Source organism: Rhodnius prolixus, unplaced genomic scaffold (genome assembly GCF_049639745.1).
Source record: "Rhodnius prolixus isolate KJV_2025 unplaced genomic scaffold, Rpr scaffold_1, whole genome shotgun sequence".
In the NCBI taxonomy this organism is placed as follows: Eukaryota; Metazoa; Arthropoda; class Insecta; order Hemiptera; family Reduviidae; genus Rhodnius; species Rhodnius prolixus.
The window spans coordinates 48,420,762-48,437,150 of record NW_027411581.1 but is presented as its reverse complement, the minus strand read 5'-3'; the positions used below and the strand labels follow the sequence as shown (position 1 = coordinate 48,437,150).

The window sequence follows — 16,389 nt, the reverse complement described above, 5'->3', positions numbered from 1 at the left end:
GTTAGAGAGAAACCAATTGATGGAATACCCACCTTAAGGTATGGATGCTGCAACGGATGTGGTGCTGGCATTGGCTGGTGGCTATTGTGAAACCAACCGGCCGTTGAAGCTACAACCAACATAGCCGCCAAAATGAAAGTAACTACAATCACTGCAACTACTATCTTGCTTCTTGCCGACATCACTATCGCCATGGTGAAGTAGAAGTTAGGTAACACTCGCGATCACCTGTTAACAAATTAATAATAATATTTAATTAGTTAAAGCTGATTTAGGTCAATCTTTATGGAAGTTGCAAATTTTATTACTAATAAATCGTATTACAAGTTGTCATTTCCTTGCTTCTACTTGACAATAGAAATAAATTATATTTGCCAAGGAATATAATTTCGAATCCGTAAATAAACTAATTTTATCAATAAAATCCAACAATTTAAGCAAATATAAAGTTTATATATTATAGCGTATGAATTATTATCTGGTGCCCATTTGCCCAGCCGCAAATAAATGTTACTGTTCCATTACATTAGCATGCCGTATGTCTCGGCAGCTTTTATATACGACAGAACAAGGACTGTTTGTTACCAAAATTTTATGGTTAATAACTCAATAAAAAGTGACACAAAAGTTTCATCTGTAACTGGAAAAGAAATAAAACTACCTTCTTTTATCACCTAAAGTGTTTTTTAGTGACGTCTTTAATTGCATTTATGCAACATTTAATTTGCCATTAAATAAATAATTGACCTAGAGAGTATAGTATAATAAAGAAATGGTTTACGATCGAGAAATAATAACTGCGGATTTAATAAGATTTGATTCATCGAAAAATGATTAAAAAAAAAGTTTAGATTAAAGAAATATTTTTAAAAACAAAATTAAAATACAAAAGAGTTATTTTATGTTTATATTTGTGCATTAAACAAATACCGCTCTTGGAAAGCCTTCCGGGAAAACTCCGCTTACGTCATTCTTAGACACACTTTTTACTTCCTGATAGAGGACTACTCTGTAGTTGTAGATTTCAAATAAAACAAATATTTAAGAATAGTTTGTTGGAGAATTTTATAATTCCACTTTTGGTTCTTGAAAACAAGATGTTGTTAGTGGTCATACATACAAATCAAATAATAATCTAGCGTATACTGTGAAAAGTAAAAAAGTGGACAGTTTAAATTGATTTTAAGTTTTACAAACATGGTTACTTCCCGTAATCTAACGAAAGAAAGGGTATTACTAAAGACTTTGATTTGCGAATTTGAGGCAAATATTTTGGTTTAATTTATTATGCCCCACTGTGAATGTGATATTTTTGTGTTCATTCAGAATCCTCTAAGATGTATTGTAACGTCTACGACACCTGGAATGGTAGATAAACGTTATACCCACCTAAAAAAATGGGATTACTTTCTGTGTCTTTACTTTACATAAATAGGTTCTTGGTAAGTGGATGATAATAAGGTAGGTAAACTAACTTGCTTTGCCTGGAGGTGTCTTGGTTATTAGGAAGTACAGAAAGTTAGAGGAGATGCTGGATTTTGCAGTAGTGACCAGAGAGACTTTTTTAAAGAAATCTTTCTCATTTTGTAACTGTGCTTTTCAGCAGGTACCATGTTACCCTTCATCAGGATAACAGGGGTACGTTACAACTGCACAATCTTCGAATGGAATAACAGGCATCTGTCTAACATTACATACATGCAATGACCAATTCTCTCAGTCATCTCAGACATTGTAATATGCGACAGAAAGTCTACTGGAAAGATACATATTTGCTACACAAACTATTTAATCAGTTTCTGAATTGCTGAGTTAAATGAAACTGGCCAGAATAATAGTCAAGCAATATAAGGCTATAAAATAATCTGCTTTGCCTAAAATTGAGGATTAATTATAATTGATAATTATCAATTTAAAAATGAAGTATATGTGATGAAGCTTTGAAAGTGGAAGTCAATCTGCAATCGATAAATCATCCACTATTGATGAGTGAAAGTCTGAAATTGGTCAGGATTAAAAACAGGCGTGCCATGATGGATTTAAAATCAGCCATATTATACGGCACTGCTGACTAAACCAATTTTTAAAGGTGACTCCATTAAATTAAATTTTGAAATCGAATGCACCAGAGTTATTCAAAAACAGATCCGGATGTTCTATTTAAGATATGTGCTTTATTTTTTATTAATTCAGACTTACTGGAACCATTTTCAGTAATTGGGAAAAAAAGAAGTTTCTGTACTCAATAAGATAAATAAGAAATGAACAGTTGCCAAAAAATTATTAAAGAAATAGGAAGGATTACGATTATGGGAACATTCCATACAAAACTGAGATACCAGCGGAAGCAATCAAAGTGGAAAAACTCGCATAGCAGAAAGGATGGTAACATCAACCTGAGTAGCAAGTGCTAAAGTGAGAAATACTTAAAAAAAAAATGTAGTGAGAAGAACGATAGTTGTTTCAGATGTTCTATTTTATTTTTCATGAGCTAGTAATGGCGTGAGTTTGTTGGCAAGGTGTGGTCCACCTGCTGGCAGGATACACAGGGGTTGTTCCTGCGGCGCGAGTAGTCTCCAGATCTGCACACCTCATCATATTCCCATCTGCCTGCCATGGCCATTTACTTCGCCGCCATGTTGGCACGGGCCGAGTGGATGATGACCTTTAGTATACACGTCACGTGCACACACACATTCACATAAAATATACCTTATTGCAACACACTAACCAACACCCTTTCTCAATAGCCAATAATTCCCCCGGCTCCTTTTGCACACTTCACTCACATCCTGTTCACACCAATATCCCCACAAACATGCTCAGAATAGTCTTAATAATTTTTACATAAACCGTATATCCGGACTAACCGGAAAAAAAAAATTCAAACTGGTTCAATCTTATTCTCAACGGATGTTTTTACTGTAACACCCTGCTTACTCATTTACTATCTTCACATTTCCTTTCTATTACCACAAACAACTGGCACTCTGTTGAGATCCATTTATATGCACAACATCAGTGTTATTGGATTATTCCAAACAATCACAGCTTTCCCCAAGTATTCACGCCAAGCACTATCACCTGTTTAATTTAAAAACTTTCTCAAAACTGGTCAGACTTTAATGTGCCTGACTTCGGAATGTAAATGTCTTTTCTTATGTCAAAAGTTCTAATGCTTTCTTGTAAGGCTCGCGGAATTATCCCAGTTACCAACAATACTATCGCCGTAATAAAAACTCCAATTTCCACATTTAGTAACTTCCTCTTTTAAATTCTGAGACCTGCAAGCTTTTTACTATGAATATTGTAGAAACCGGAAGCGGAAAAAACAAATTATCTTCATCCGCTTGTCCCGCAATTCCACATCAGGTCGGTTGTTAGAAATCGACCTATCTACAACAATAGACCTGTCATAGTATAATATTTCACCAAGTAACCTGATTGTGAGTTTGCAGATACTAAGTCAGTGCTGGGGAACTATAAACAGTCAATTTATGGTAAATGTTATAAGAATAAATCAAGGCAGAGTTTCTCAACAATTCGGTAAAGAATTCATTAAAATCGGAACATTACGAAAAGAGATATAAAGGTTTGAATTTTGAACGAATTGCAAAACATCCAAAATTTAGCCATCCATATCAACAATTACTACTATCACTAAAACATTGCTATTTACGCCAGTTATAGAGCTCACTTTTCTCTACAATTCGGTAAAGAATTCATTAAAATTGGAACAATATGAAGAGAGATTTAGAGGTTTGAAATTTGAACGATTTACAAAACCTCCAAAATTTAACCTTCTAAATCTCAATAATTATATCACAAAAACTAAAAAATATTAATAATTTATTTTTATTCTGAAATAAAAATCTCGGTGAAAGTTCATTCTCCGATTAAAGTGTTTGTTACTTTATGTAATAGTTAAGCATTAAAAATACGTAATAATTAATCTGGCTTTGTATTAAATAATATTGTTTTCTTCAATTACATTCTTAATCTATATGTACGAGTATATGTTCCTCCTAGAATGTTATATATATGGTACATAAAATAGATTAGATATGCATATTTTTAAGACAGCTAATTATTAATGTATTTTACTACAAGTGATAGGTTTGTATGTGGATGGTTTTTTAAATTCCTTCAAATTTCAAAACTTCATATCTCTCTGCGTATTGTTCAGATTTCAAAGAATTCTTTACTGAATTGTAGAGAAAATAAGTTAAAATCTATTTTCTAGAAAAATGTTCCAAATAAACTGAAAGGCTACTGTAGATGTGTAAATTGTATAACCAATGTTTATAAAGGAACAAAAAAATTAATAAAAAGTCGCATATGTAAACTGATAATTCTGGCAAAAACACGTATTGGAAGCAAGATCAATATTCAAATAGAAACAAAGAAGTTATATTTTCAGTGAATTTTCGTTACAGCAGAAAAATGTTTTGATCATATATTCCTGCCAAAAGTAAAATTGACATGAAATTAACTTCTCATCGTTCTGATAATCCTTCTGATACTCTTCTCAATAAAAGCGAGTGAAAAATATCTACAGTTTTATTCCTATACATAACTCCATTAAACCTCAGCTCCCTGAAAAGGGGGGAAAAATATATATAGATAAATGTCGTTCAAGGAAGCTGAAGTAAATCCTAGTTTATCGTTACAAAACCAATCCGCTTAACTTGGAAATTTCAATTCCCTGAATGGCCAAGGGGAAAAAAGGAGAAACATTGTGTTCCAGCTGTAGCCATTTGGGAGGTTTAGCCTCTAGGAGAGGTGTAGGAAAGGGAGCGTGTGGGACACATTGTCTAAATTAAGGTGTCCCTAAATTAATGCCCTCTCTTGCAACCAACCACCCGCTGCCACCTAGATTCTAAAAACTCCAGGGGGCGAACTTTTTCGATTTCAGTCCCCCCAACATCTGTTAAATACACTCCAGTCTTTGTGTACACTCTCTTGTTTTATATCTCCGAAGGCGACAGCCACCTGCACTCTTCCGTCACCAGATAGTTGGGCTGTTCGTTCCCATGAGATTAACCCTCTTCACCCATTTAGCAGGATTTAGAATTAAACAGGTGTGCAAGAAAAAAAAAGAAAAAGAGATTGTGAGGCGGATAAGTAATGTGAAATAAATCAGCGCATAGATGCGTGTGTTCGACGATTCAGCGAGGCGTTCCGGTTTTGTCCTGAATTTTACTCTGTAAATGGGCTTCCAATGTTTTAACAGTAAAGCCAGCTTTTAATTGCATTTCGATTTAAACTACACCAAAGATCATTCATAGTTTTTTGTCCCATCATGTCTAAAACCAAATTAATGTTATTCCAAACAATGATGATATATTTTTCTAAAAACATGACACCATCTAAAACAAAATACAATTTTCTCCAATAGTATTTTTTTACAGTTACAGCAAGTACAATTACGCTAAAAGAAACAGTTCCCCTCAGTAACAGTTTTGGAATTTTCAACTTGGTATTTAAAAACCCATTCGATTGTTATGCATTATAAGAGTTTGGTGTTTATTTTGAAGAGAACATTAAACAAACTGAGTTCCCGGCCTTCTTGCCATCAAATATTATTACAGTGTAAATATTGATTGCAGTGTCACGCAAGGTAATCATTGCCTAAATTTAAACAAAAATATCAAGTGTTAACTTGACAAACAATATCACGAGAATTATCTTTCATTTACAGCTCTGGTAAAACATGGAAAGACAGACTACGAGTATTTAAGCAGAAAGTCCACTTTACTAACTTGTCACGCTTCTTTTTGCTACTAAGGCCTACTTTAGACAGAAAGTGTAGTCTCCAACTAGTTGGACACCACATCCAGCTTAAATCAGAGATGGGCACTGATTAAAAACACAGTTTAATATTAATATTGATTGATTTCATAAGTTTTTCCTAATTTTCCAAGCATTTTCTACAACTGATGGTACTCGAAAGAAGTGCCAATGAATAGAATGAAGGTGCTGTGTTTAAGAAAAGTGATAATATTGATGGAGATGAGGCACCAGCTAGATAGAACTGAATCCAGATCGAAACACCATCACTGTACGTGCCGACACATAGTCTAAAGCTGTGTTCACCAATTAGATGAAGTCTAACTTCACTTTATGAACTTCAGCTCGAATGAACGTTACGACTAGCTCCCATTATTGAACGTTGTTTAAGCTTTTACTCTTCCAAAAATAATTTACTAATAACGTATACTAATCTAATATAAAAACATTAAAATACCTAAAATTAATTATTATGTTGTGCATTAAGTCTCCCAGTCTTTACTTCCTTCCTGTACTAACATTAAAACGTCCTTACATCATCTCTCGCTGTATTATCCGCATTTTTTTATTTCTTTTATTCAGAGATATGTATATTTATTTTGATAACAATAGTCAGTAAAGAAACTGTATACAAATATTGCGAGGATATATATACAATTCAGTCTCAAAGGAGACTGCTGTGAAATCCACTTAGAGAGATGTTATGATATACAAAACTGTGACGTAGCCGAGCTTACACATTGGTTAGGACGAAGGGCGGAAAACTTCATGGTACAAGTTTAAAAACTTGACATTCTGACAGTTTTTATTACTCAGCGGGGCTTGCTAGCTACAAACCAAGTCCTTAATTTGCTTGTTAAAAATGACATTGACGTTAATTCACCTCTATATTTTATTTAATTATTCACTGCGTAATTATTATCCTGTTTTCATTTTGTTTAACTAAAGTTAATATTATAGACTGCGCAAGAATTAGAGGATTTATTAATCTAATTAAATAAAATAATTAATAATTGTAATAATTTATTTAATTAAAAAAACAATAGTGAGAATGGGTCTACTTATTTTTGTAAAAATTGTACAAAAGCTGTAGTACATGTCTCAAGAATTTGGTATCTCTGTAAGTCATGCGTAATGCAATGTGTGCAACTCAGGCTTACTTTTTCTCCTACTTAAATGCAATAGAAGAAGCAATAAAAATGAATTTTACTCAATTTAATGACAGTAGAATCTCAGCAAAGATTTCCTTGCAGTTGCAGTTTTCAGCTGAAGTTTTATGAGAGTATAAGTTTAATTAATGATTGTTAAGGCGATCATATTGATAGAAAGTAAATGATGTTAATATCTTTAGAGATTCAACGGTTTTACGGAGTTCCTCGCATCTATTCCTCTAGGACTTGATTGTTATTTGAAATGCTATTGGCACCAAACCCTATTATCAACCTTTAGAGTAAATTTATTGTTCAAACAATAAATGACGGGTCACCATGTGTGCTTTAAATTTAATGCATTTTAAGGGTAATTTTATCATTCTAACTATCCAGATACTCTAGTCACACTAGGTTTATTACTTTTACTTTATTTATGAAGGTTGCCGAATGAAATGAACTGAACGAAATATCGCTATGTCTTGTTAATGTTTTCAACACAAAAAAAATGAAGCGAATTCATTAAGGGTTAGGATTAGTTCAAAATAAGGAGATTCCAAAGGACTTGTTTGTGAAAATTTTTTATAGTAAGTAATATTCATTTAAATGGATACTACCTTTATTACATACTCATAAATAGAGACTGCAACTAAATGGCTTATAATAGGTCTGGCTATGTACTCGTTTCCTCAGGGGCGTGTGTTGGTCTAGTGGTCAAGAGCGTGGCTTGGAAAGTGGGAGATCCCCAGTTCGAATCCCGAGCATATGACTAGTTTTATTTATTGAAAGAAAATTGTTTATAGTAAAGTATGAGCTTCCACCCCATTCACGGCACCTAATTGGTAGTTGGACGTTAAGCCCTGCCAGAAAAAATGGCGATTACTTTACTTCTTTAGTATTTAACTCAAGTCCATTACGATTATCATTTTAAAAACTGCCACCTCTCTGTCTGAAAAGTAATTGTGACTTCTTAAACAAATTTCAATATCACTTTACATTATTAGGAGTGAAGTAATACGATGAAGATTGCTTTGCATTCTTTTTGCTAATATTTTTTTAAGATTAAAGATACAGGAATCTTTTTTACCAAATATCTTGCGAGTCATTTCCCGTACCAAAGTTGCCTAAAATTTAATAAAAAAAATTCAAGTGGATAGTATATCACAAGTCCTACATTACTGCATCAAGCATCCGATTGTAATGAGTAATATCAGATTGCAGGTAAAAATGTTAATGGAATTGAACAAAAAAAAATTAAACGAAAGTATAACTTTAAATCTATTTAACTCTATAAAACCATAACTCAGAGAAACATTTGAGACATCTAAGCAATCTAAACCGCTGTAAACTGAAAGAAAAATCTAATAATATAGTACTTTTTTATTTAACTAATCATTTGACAGAAAGTCAAGATGCAAAACGAAAATGGCACAATTACTGGTTGTACAAGTTCAAGAAACTTTTACCTTGTAAAAGAAAAAAAAACACATCGTGATGGATTTTGCCTCATAAGCACTAATTCGCTTATCGTTTCAGTTAACTAGAGACCTCATTTGCAATTCATTAATTACATTAATTTACATTTAATAACACCCAACCCTGCTATTTGTAAATCTTTCGATAAACTAGTTTTCCATTCCCGTTTTATTTCGGTAAGCATTGTGTGAATATTTAAAACTTCATATCTCACATGAACATTTAATTTTCGAGATAAATTTGCTCTAAATAGAAGAAGGATTTGAGTTAATTTGTATTTTTGACGAAGTAAATACTCGTACTTTGCACCAGGGTACCCGAATGGTGGTGGCGAGACCCGCAAAGCTTAGATATATTGCGGTACTGGGTTCAATTGTTGGTCTTGGCCTTTGATTTTAATTAATAGGATAATTTGAAAAATTAAATTAAAGTTTGTTTTATAACCGCCTCGGTCTACTAAACCTGATCGGCAACAGGACCTAAAACCCGCCTGGGAAAATAGGCATTTTCTTAATTTAGGTTAACTTCTTTTAAAAAAACCTTGAAGAAGAAGAAGAAGTATCTGAATTTTTTAAAATACATCCAGGGCAACTGACAGAATATCTGTTTCAATATGGCGCCTTATGTCCGATAAGGTTTGACGACCAGCGAGAAAATTATCCTATTTACATCCAACACTAATCAAGTACTATTTTGCCTATTGCAATAAGCAAAAAAACTGGTTTAAACCAAACCAAGGCCTACCTTTTTTCTCACTTTATTAGCCATGTTTACAACTACAACAAATGTTGCATCAAGTAAATTTGATCTTACTGGTTCAGTTCACTTGTAATGTCATGGTTAGAGCATTCACCCATTGGTAAAACTCTGTCACAATGATTTAATCACAATAGATCTCTAGGCCACTTCCGCTTCAAACGATGAGGATTGTCTGGAAGATGAAGAGAGGAGAGTTGTCGTACAAGAGGATTAGGATGGATAAAGAACTAGGAGGCTGTGAAGTTGCGGTAGCGAGACTTTATTACATCAGTGACAAAAGAGATGTGAAGGTCAGTGTGTATGGTAAGGTTAGAAATGTAGTAAGGAGCATTCAGGATTTTCCGTAGGATTTTAGACTGTATTGTCTGCAGGCGTTTGCAGTTAGAGGGTTTGGTTGAGCCCCACACTTCTGCTACGTATGTTCAAATGAGTCTTAACAGTGTCTTGTAAATTGTCAGTTTGTGATGTTGAGTTTGGATCTACGGTCAAGTAGTCTAGTAAGCAGCTTGTAAGTCTTGTCGTTTCAGTCGAGTATGTGGGTTCCACGTGAGTCTCTTGTCAATGAACAATCCTAATTATTGTACTACGTCAGCTGGAGGAATCGTTACACCGTTCAGTTGAACTGATGGAATCGCAGATTTTCCTAATATAAAAGTAATGTGCACTGATTTTAGCTCATTTATTTTTATTTTCCATTTTTAGAACCTTGTTTCGAGAAAATGCAAATGAAAATTTGTATGTTCTGACTGGCTTGGACTCTAGATGATATGAAAATTTCTAAAATATCAGGTGATTTCCGCGGAGATGTAGGCCAATACGTGGAATTAGAAGGTGAAATTACGGAATAGGAAGATGTTGTTTGTGTGTTTAGAAGAGAAGGCCTACCTTAACCCGATTTCTATATACACTGCTTTTTGCAAAGGCAAGGCTGAAATGATGATATGCAAATAATTCAAATTAATTAATTTGAATTAATTAATCTGAATTCATTTCTGAATTCAAAACACTACTAAACTAATAGATTATTTTCAAATGAAATTGTGGACGGAAAATTGCCGAGAAGCGTATCTAGTACCATATTTATATTTATACAAATGAACGATCCTGGATTAATAAACCATGAAATGGTATAATTAGCTTCAGTTTCAATAATCATCAGTCTTCTTCCCCACAATAAACATCCCTAATCTTCTTTACAGTATTCAATGAACTCATTACGCAGATTAAACCTTGCTTTCTGATTAGACCAAATTCAATTCCATTTAGCAAGAATTTAGCACAAATTTTGCTTTGATAAACCACACTGGATTATAGCAACTTTTATTGTATTTGTAATATAGATATGATAATTATAATATTATTGTAAAGAAATCGCCTATTTTTTCAGGCGTAACGTCCAATTATCGATTACATGTCGTAACCGGGGACGGAAGTACTAATTTTTTTTTGCCCCAACAAATAAAAAGTAGCCAATCGCGGTATTCGAACTGGGGATCTCCCACTTAAAAATCCACGTTCGTGACCACTACACCAACACCCGCCCCTTATAATAATACTTTCAAAGTGTAAGTGCCATAACAATTACTATTTGAAATGCCATCTGTAAGCCATTTTTCTACAGCAAAATGTACTTCCTTACACAGATACGTCCGATTCCTTGGATTGAATATGTAAGAATAAACATTTATCATAGAACCCTAATATTCGCCTAAAACGACAAGAACTCAATAAGCAATATTATCTACTTGCAAGACTCCTAAGTTCAAAACAATGAATTTGTTATGTATAATAGGTTGCAGTAACCTATTTTCACTTACGGATCCGAACCGTGCGGAACAGCCAAGCTTTTCAGTATCTACCGGTTCCAGGACACTTCTTCGCCGTCTAACCAATAGTGCGTACTATGTCTGTGACTCTGTCTACGAACTGTTTTACACGGATCTGAAAGTATCTTTTATTCGAGACTTACTAACAAGAATAAGAGTATTTCATTTTCGTCTCTCTGATTATTCCAATCCACTCTTTGGCCAGCTCTCCTCTCTGACTATACTAGAAAATCCCAATCGTCGACTGAGAAGGCGATGGCCCATAATTTACTCGGAGCATAATAGAGGTCCATTATTGACTCTTTGGAGAGCCACAAGTCGGTTTCTCCATATACAGTGGAGTCTCGGTTATCCGTCACCCTTCTATTCGTCTATTCCAATCAACCGTCACTGTCCTCAGTATTTAAAAATTGAAAAAAAAAAAAAATATTTTAAAAAGAAAACTTTCTTTTGAGATTTTTCCCTTTGTCTTTTAGGTACATACTCGTGTCCATCATTCCACAGTTTGTGGGTTTTTTCCAAAAAAGATCAACCACGAACAAAACCGATTAGATGTTGCAGACATTGTATTCATAAATTTTAATACACAATAGAATGAATTGAATAATGAAAGATACCTGACCTATAAGGCTTAAGCGTATAAACGTATAAAATATGTATACCAGTTAATACAAAGTTTTATACACGTTAAACAAAAGAATCTGGAAATTTTCCTGTTTTTTTCCATTATCCGTCTATTCGACTATCCGTCACGTGTCCGGTCCCGGTCATGACGGATAACCGAGACTCCACTGTACTTTTAGCAGGAACAATTTTACCTGTAGTTGTAATTAAGTTATTCTAATAAATTTTATTAATTTGAACATTTAAATGATGAATTACTAACATTGCAAACTAATCAACTTAAAATACCAATCCTTGCAGTGGTAATTCAATTTCGCTTCACAATCATTTTCTGTTGATATTACTAATAATCAAAGGGCCAATTGATTGAAGTGTAACTGAGTCTTCTGATTAGACGAAATCAAATTGTAATAAATCCGGATAATGTTACAGAAATTTAGATACTGTACCATGTAACCTAACCAAGCTTGCCTTTGAAATCACCCAGGTTTACAACTGTTGTCAATGCCCAATATTCGAGTAAACATCGTATGTCTGAGTATTGGGCATAGTTCTGCTTATTGTTTACAATTATAAGCAAGATCTTGTTTCTGCTTAGTTTGACAAGTAACTTTGTTGGTAAGATGAAGAGATTGAAGCTTCATTACTTCTATACATCCTAATTCATCTTTAACTAATATCTTCTTCATGACGCCACAATAATGGAAAAACACTGAATATTCTGCCATTTGGTCACTCTTAGAAATCCATGCCTTGCTCACTTTGTGACAAACAAGATTTCTATTGTATAATTTTGGTCATAATATAAAAATGTTTGCTTTAGGTATTAAGGCTTCAAATGGAAACATTAAGTAAATCTCTTGAATCAATTTTTCATATAATAGACACAGCATTACAGCATCAATAGATTTGATTTCTAGTATTTTCTTTTGACTCTTGTCTAATTAAAAGTTCTAACTCTTTACAAATTCAAAAAATATGTGCCGTAGAAAATAACTTAGATGAATACTCGATTCTCCTGTTTTAGTAACCTAACTAACCACAATAGCCTAAAAGTCAATTTTGTCATCGATTTGGCGAAAAATGTCAATGCATCATTGTAGCAACTTATCCCAATCCATTCTGCTACTGCAACAGCAGTTTCTCTCTGGAGTATTGAAATGATCTCTGGGGCCTCATACTTTGCTTTGTTTGTACTCGTAAGAAGCAGTTCAGTGTATAACAAAAAGTAAGGGTATAAGAAAACGACCAACTGATCAAGAATTTTTACATAGCGGAGATGGGGTAGACGATGTTGATAAAAGCCATGTTGGAATAGAATATTAGTAGGTAATCATTATTAGGCAGAAGTAGTAATTTAGACTTAATTAAGAAGGATAAAGGGTGAATTTAATAAAAGATTGCATTCATATTTAAGATTTTAATGGCCAAATTAACCCTAACTTAACTAACGAGAGTTAATCACAATATCTAAATTGGCATAATTGAAACATAAACTATGAATAAATTAAATAGTTACGGAATACACAAATGAAGAATCTTTCGTAGTTTGCTTTGGTTTTTCGTAAAGTTTGATAGAATATGGAAAGCACAGTGAATATCTAAAATATTCTCAATTCATTGGAGCAGTAAAAGTAATTGAAATAGTTAAATGTTCTTAGTTTATTTGGAGCTTTCGATGTTATTAAATATTGTTGAACCAGACTGTAGAACTCATTATCTCAGTTCCACTTATTGCCTTTCGTTTGGAATAAAATTACAATATCCGGTTATTACTTTAAATGTATTTCACTCAGAACTAGTAAATCTGACTCCGGCTACATTCCAATCAACTTTACTAATTCTATCATTCTCCATTCCCATACTTCTTTCTGGTTCTAAAATTAACTCATTAACTAATAAATTTAACTCATTTTCTTATTCCAATTTTCAAAAAGCGGTTTTGAATTCTTTTGTTCTTGAATCGTTGGCTAATGGCCACAGGCATAGGCCAAAAAAAAAAAAAAAAAAAAAAAAAAAAAAAAAAAAAAAAAAAAAAAAAAAAGCGGTTTTGAATTCTTCGATTTCTTACAGAATTACATGATTTAGAAATCAATCTCTATGTAGTGTTAGCTTACTTCTCAAGTGATATTTCAGGTTAGTTTATGTTCTCATCTAAATATTGTTAAAAATTAATTGTGTAACAAAAGTTCTAGATGGGAAGGAAATTGGTTACGGAGGAAGTGTCATTTTAGTTCAAAGATCTTTCGCTTTTTCAGATTTCTCTTTTATTTTTAAAGAAGAAGAAAAACTGCTTTTTAAATTGGCACTAAATGAACGCCAGTAACTTTAATTTTATGAGTCCAAGATGTAGGCTAAAGTTTCGAATTGGAAAAATGCCAGTTCATCAAAAATAGTATGCATAGTACAGTTTTTGAATTTTTTTGGTATTTTTTAAACAGTTTCCAAAGAGTTTAATCGGAAAAGGATGAACCAAACTGAGTAATGAACCCTATCAGTTTGTTTGGAAACGTTTCTCCAGAGATATTCATTTTAGAGAAGTTCTGGGATAGCCGTGACGTTGCGCTTCCTTCAACAAAATTATAGTTATTCATAATAATTCCGTTAATTATTTAATCAATCACGTGAACAGTGGAAAGAATCGTGTTCATCCCAGTCTTTTTTCTTGTGATTTGAAAATTAAGCATTGATATTAATGAATGAAAAGAAAGCAGAGCCCTGAGGTAATGCGGATTAGATTCATTTATCCAGGTGCAAGTAAAAAAACAACTTGCTTTGAAGAAGACGTCACACAAACATAAAGAAGCAGCTGGTTCGATTTTATAAGTGAATACTAGAGCTGGAAACATTTTTCACATTACACCAAATTGGGAAAAGAATGGAAACAAATTTTGTTCTAAATAATTTAAGTAATACTAAATAAATAATTAAAAATATCTGCCACCTCTATTGACAGACAGCTTCCTTGCCAACTCAAAAATACTGGGCACAATAATATCATATCCTTTGCTCAGATAATGGCCGAGCACCGCTTCTTTCACTTCCTCTACCACACTTCTCTCCAGCAAAAAACAATTCATACCCATTTTCCATAGATGAAATGTCTCTGCGTTTTCCTCCAACTCCCAAAGGAGAGCCGTAGTCTTCGAACCACCCACCATAATGCATTTCTTAGAACCAGGCAATTTCTTTAGAATTTTTCCTTGATACGCATAAAACCGCTCCTCTGTAAAGTAAAAACTACTCAGGAGAAAATGTTAAGGGAAGCCGCCGCTGTTTCACCAGTTAAATATCCTTGAGCTTTGTAAAAGATCCAGTAATTGCAATGCGATAACTTCGAGTCCATCTATTGTAATTAATATTATGGCAAATTAAAGTTAACTAGAAAATAATTTTTTTTTAAATAATAATTTTTGTCTATTTTTTTCTGTAGTTTTATTGTTTTAGAATGTTGTTCGTGATCGAGGACTACCTGCACGATACTTTCTTGTTGTTCACGACACAATCCTTTGCAAAATAACAATTATTATCAACTTTAAACTTACTGATTATTGTTTTCGTGTACGCCAAACTGGTAAAGATTTTTATAATAACCAATTAAATAAATAAAAGAAATATACTTTATTTTTATAACTACTTATTTTTTTTACCAACATTTATGACGTTATATCACGCTTTTTCCCGTAAACTTTGGCCCAATCATTATTTTGTTTCGAAGGGTTGTTGAAATAATGAAAGATCTCAGTCCACCCTTTTTTTTGGTTGAATTTTATTCTTCCAAAGCTTTCGGTCGAACAATTATGTGTTAGTAAGAAGTTTGTTTCCTACCTGTAATCTATTTATCCATTGAAGATTGTTAAGGTCTGTTTTACGGCCCCAAAAATAAGCGTAGAAAATGAGTGATGGAAAATGGGAAAAATATATATTTTTTTAAAAAAATGGCAAATCATTGATACAGTAATCCCAGCTTTCCTCAACAGCTAAAAGATTCTGTCAAGAAGAAATCAGATTACTGGAGTTTGAACGCTCATCCATCACGATATGGTAAGTAATCATCTGGCATAATCACGATTAGAGGTCACATGTAACCACAATTATTGCGCTTTAAAGTTAAATTTATTATTATTTACACTAAAACGCTATAAAATACCAAAACACAGGCGATAAGCACAGATCGGCCATTATGTTTCAAAAAGTCTTATAAGTAGATATTTATAATAAATTTATCAATGTTTTCTGTCTTTTTTTTTCAAATTCACTTTTCTGTGGATAATGTGATGCAATCATTTTTGCTTGAATTAGTTCTTTAAAAAGCACTCAGCTTTAATCTTTCACTAAAAGGAATAAAATGTTTAAAATTATACCAAAAATTGACCATTGAAGGTTTTATGTTAGTCGTTGCTTTTATTTATTTTATTGTAGGAAATGTGGATTAAAAACTAATTAACTTTATGGTGTAATGACTTTTGGTATAATTTTCTGACTATGAAAATACAGCTACTAATATTTTTAATAATACTTTCTCAATTTGTTTTTACAAGTCATTTTATGTTAACTTATTTTTAATATTAATAATTTCAATCAAACTATTCACACAGAATTAAACATCGTCCCACAATTGGTTAAAACACGATACAGAAAATTTCATCTTAACATTCAAGCTCATCACAATCCACTCAAACAACATCTATCTTCTAGAACATTTCTAGACGCCTTTAAAGACAGTGGCCTCGCGATCTCCTCTCTGATGACGAGAGTCAATAGAA

The 16,389-nt window shown here is 32.9% G+C and overlaps 1 protein-coding gene across 2 annotated transcripts in view; it reads right to left on the bottom strand.

Annotated features, from left to right (window-relative positions):
- Positions 1 to 16,389, bottom strand: part of LOC141461438 (uncharacterized) — a 603,016-nt gene that overhangs the window by 578,377 nt on the left and 8,250 nt on the right. For both annotated transcript variants that reach the window (XR_012462853.1, XM_074142577.1), the window contains exon 2: positions 33 to 228. Coding sequence is in view for 1 of the 2 variants with exons in the window: in XM_074142577.1 (XP_073998678.1) it covers positions 33 to 194 (162 nt within the window). In the remaining variant the exon portion in view is untranslated. The remainder of the gene's footprint in view (positions 1 to 32; positions 229 to 16,389) is intronic.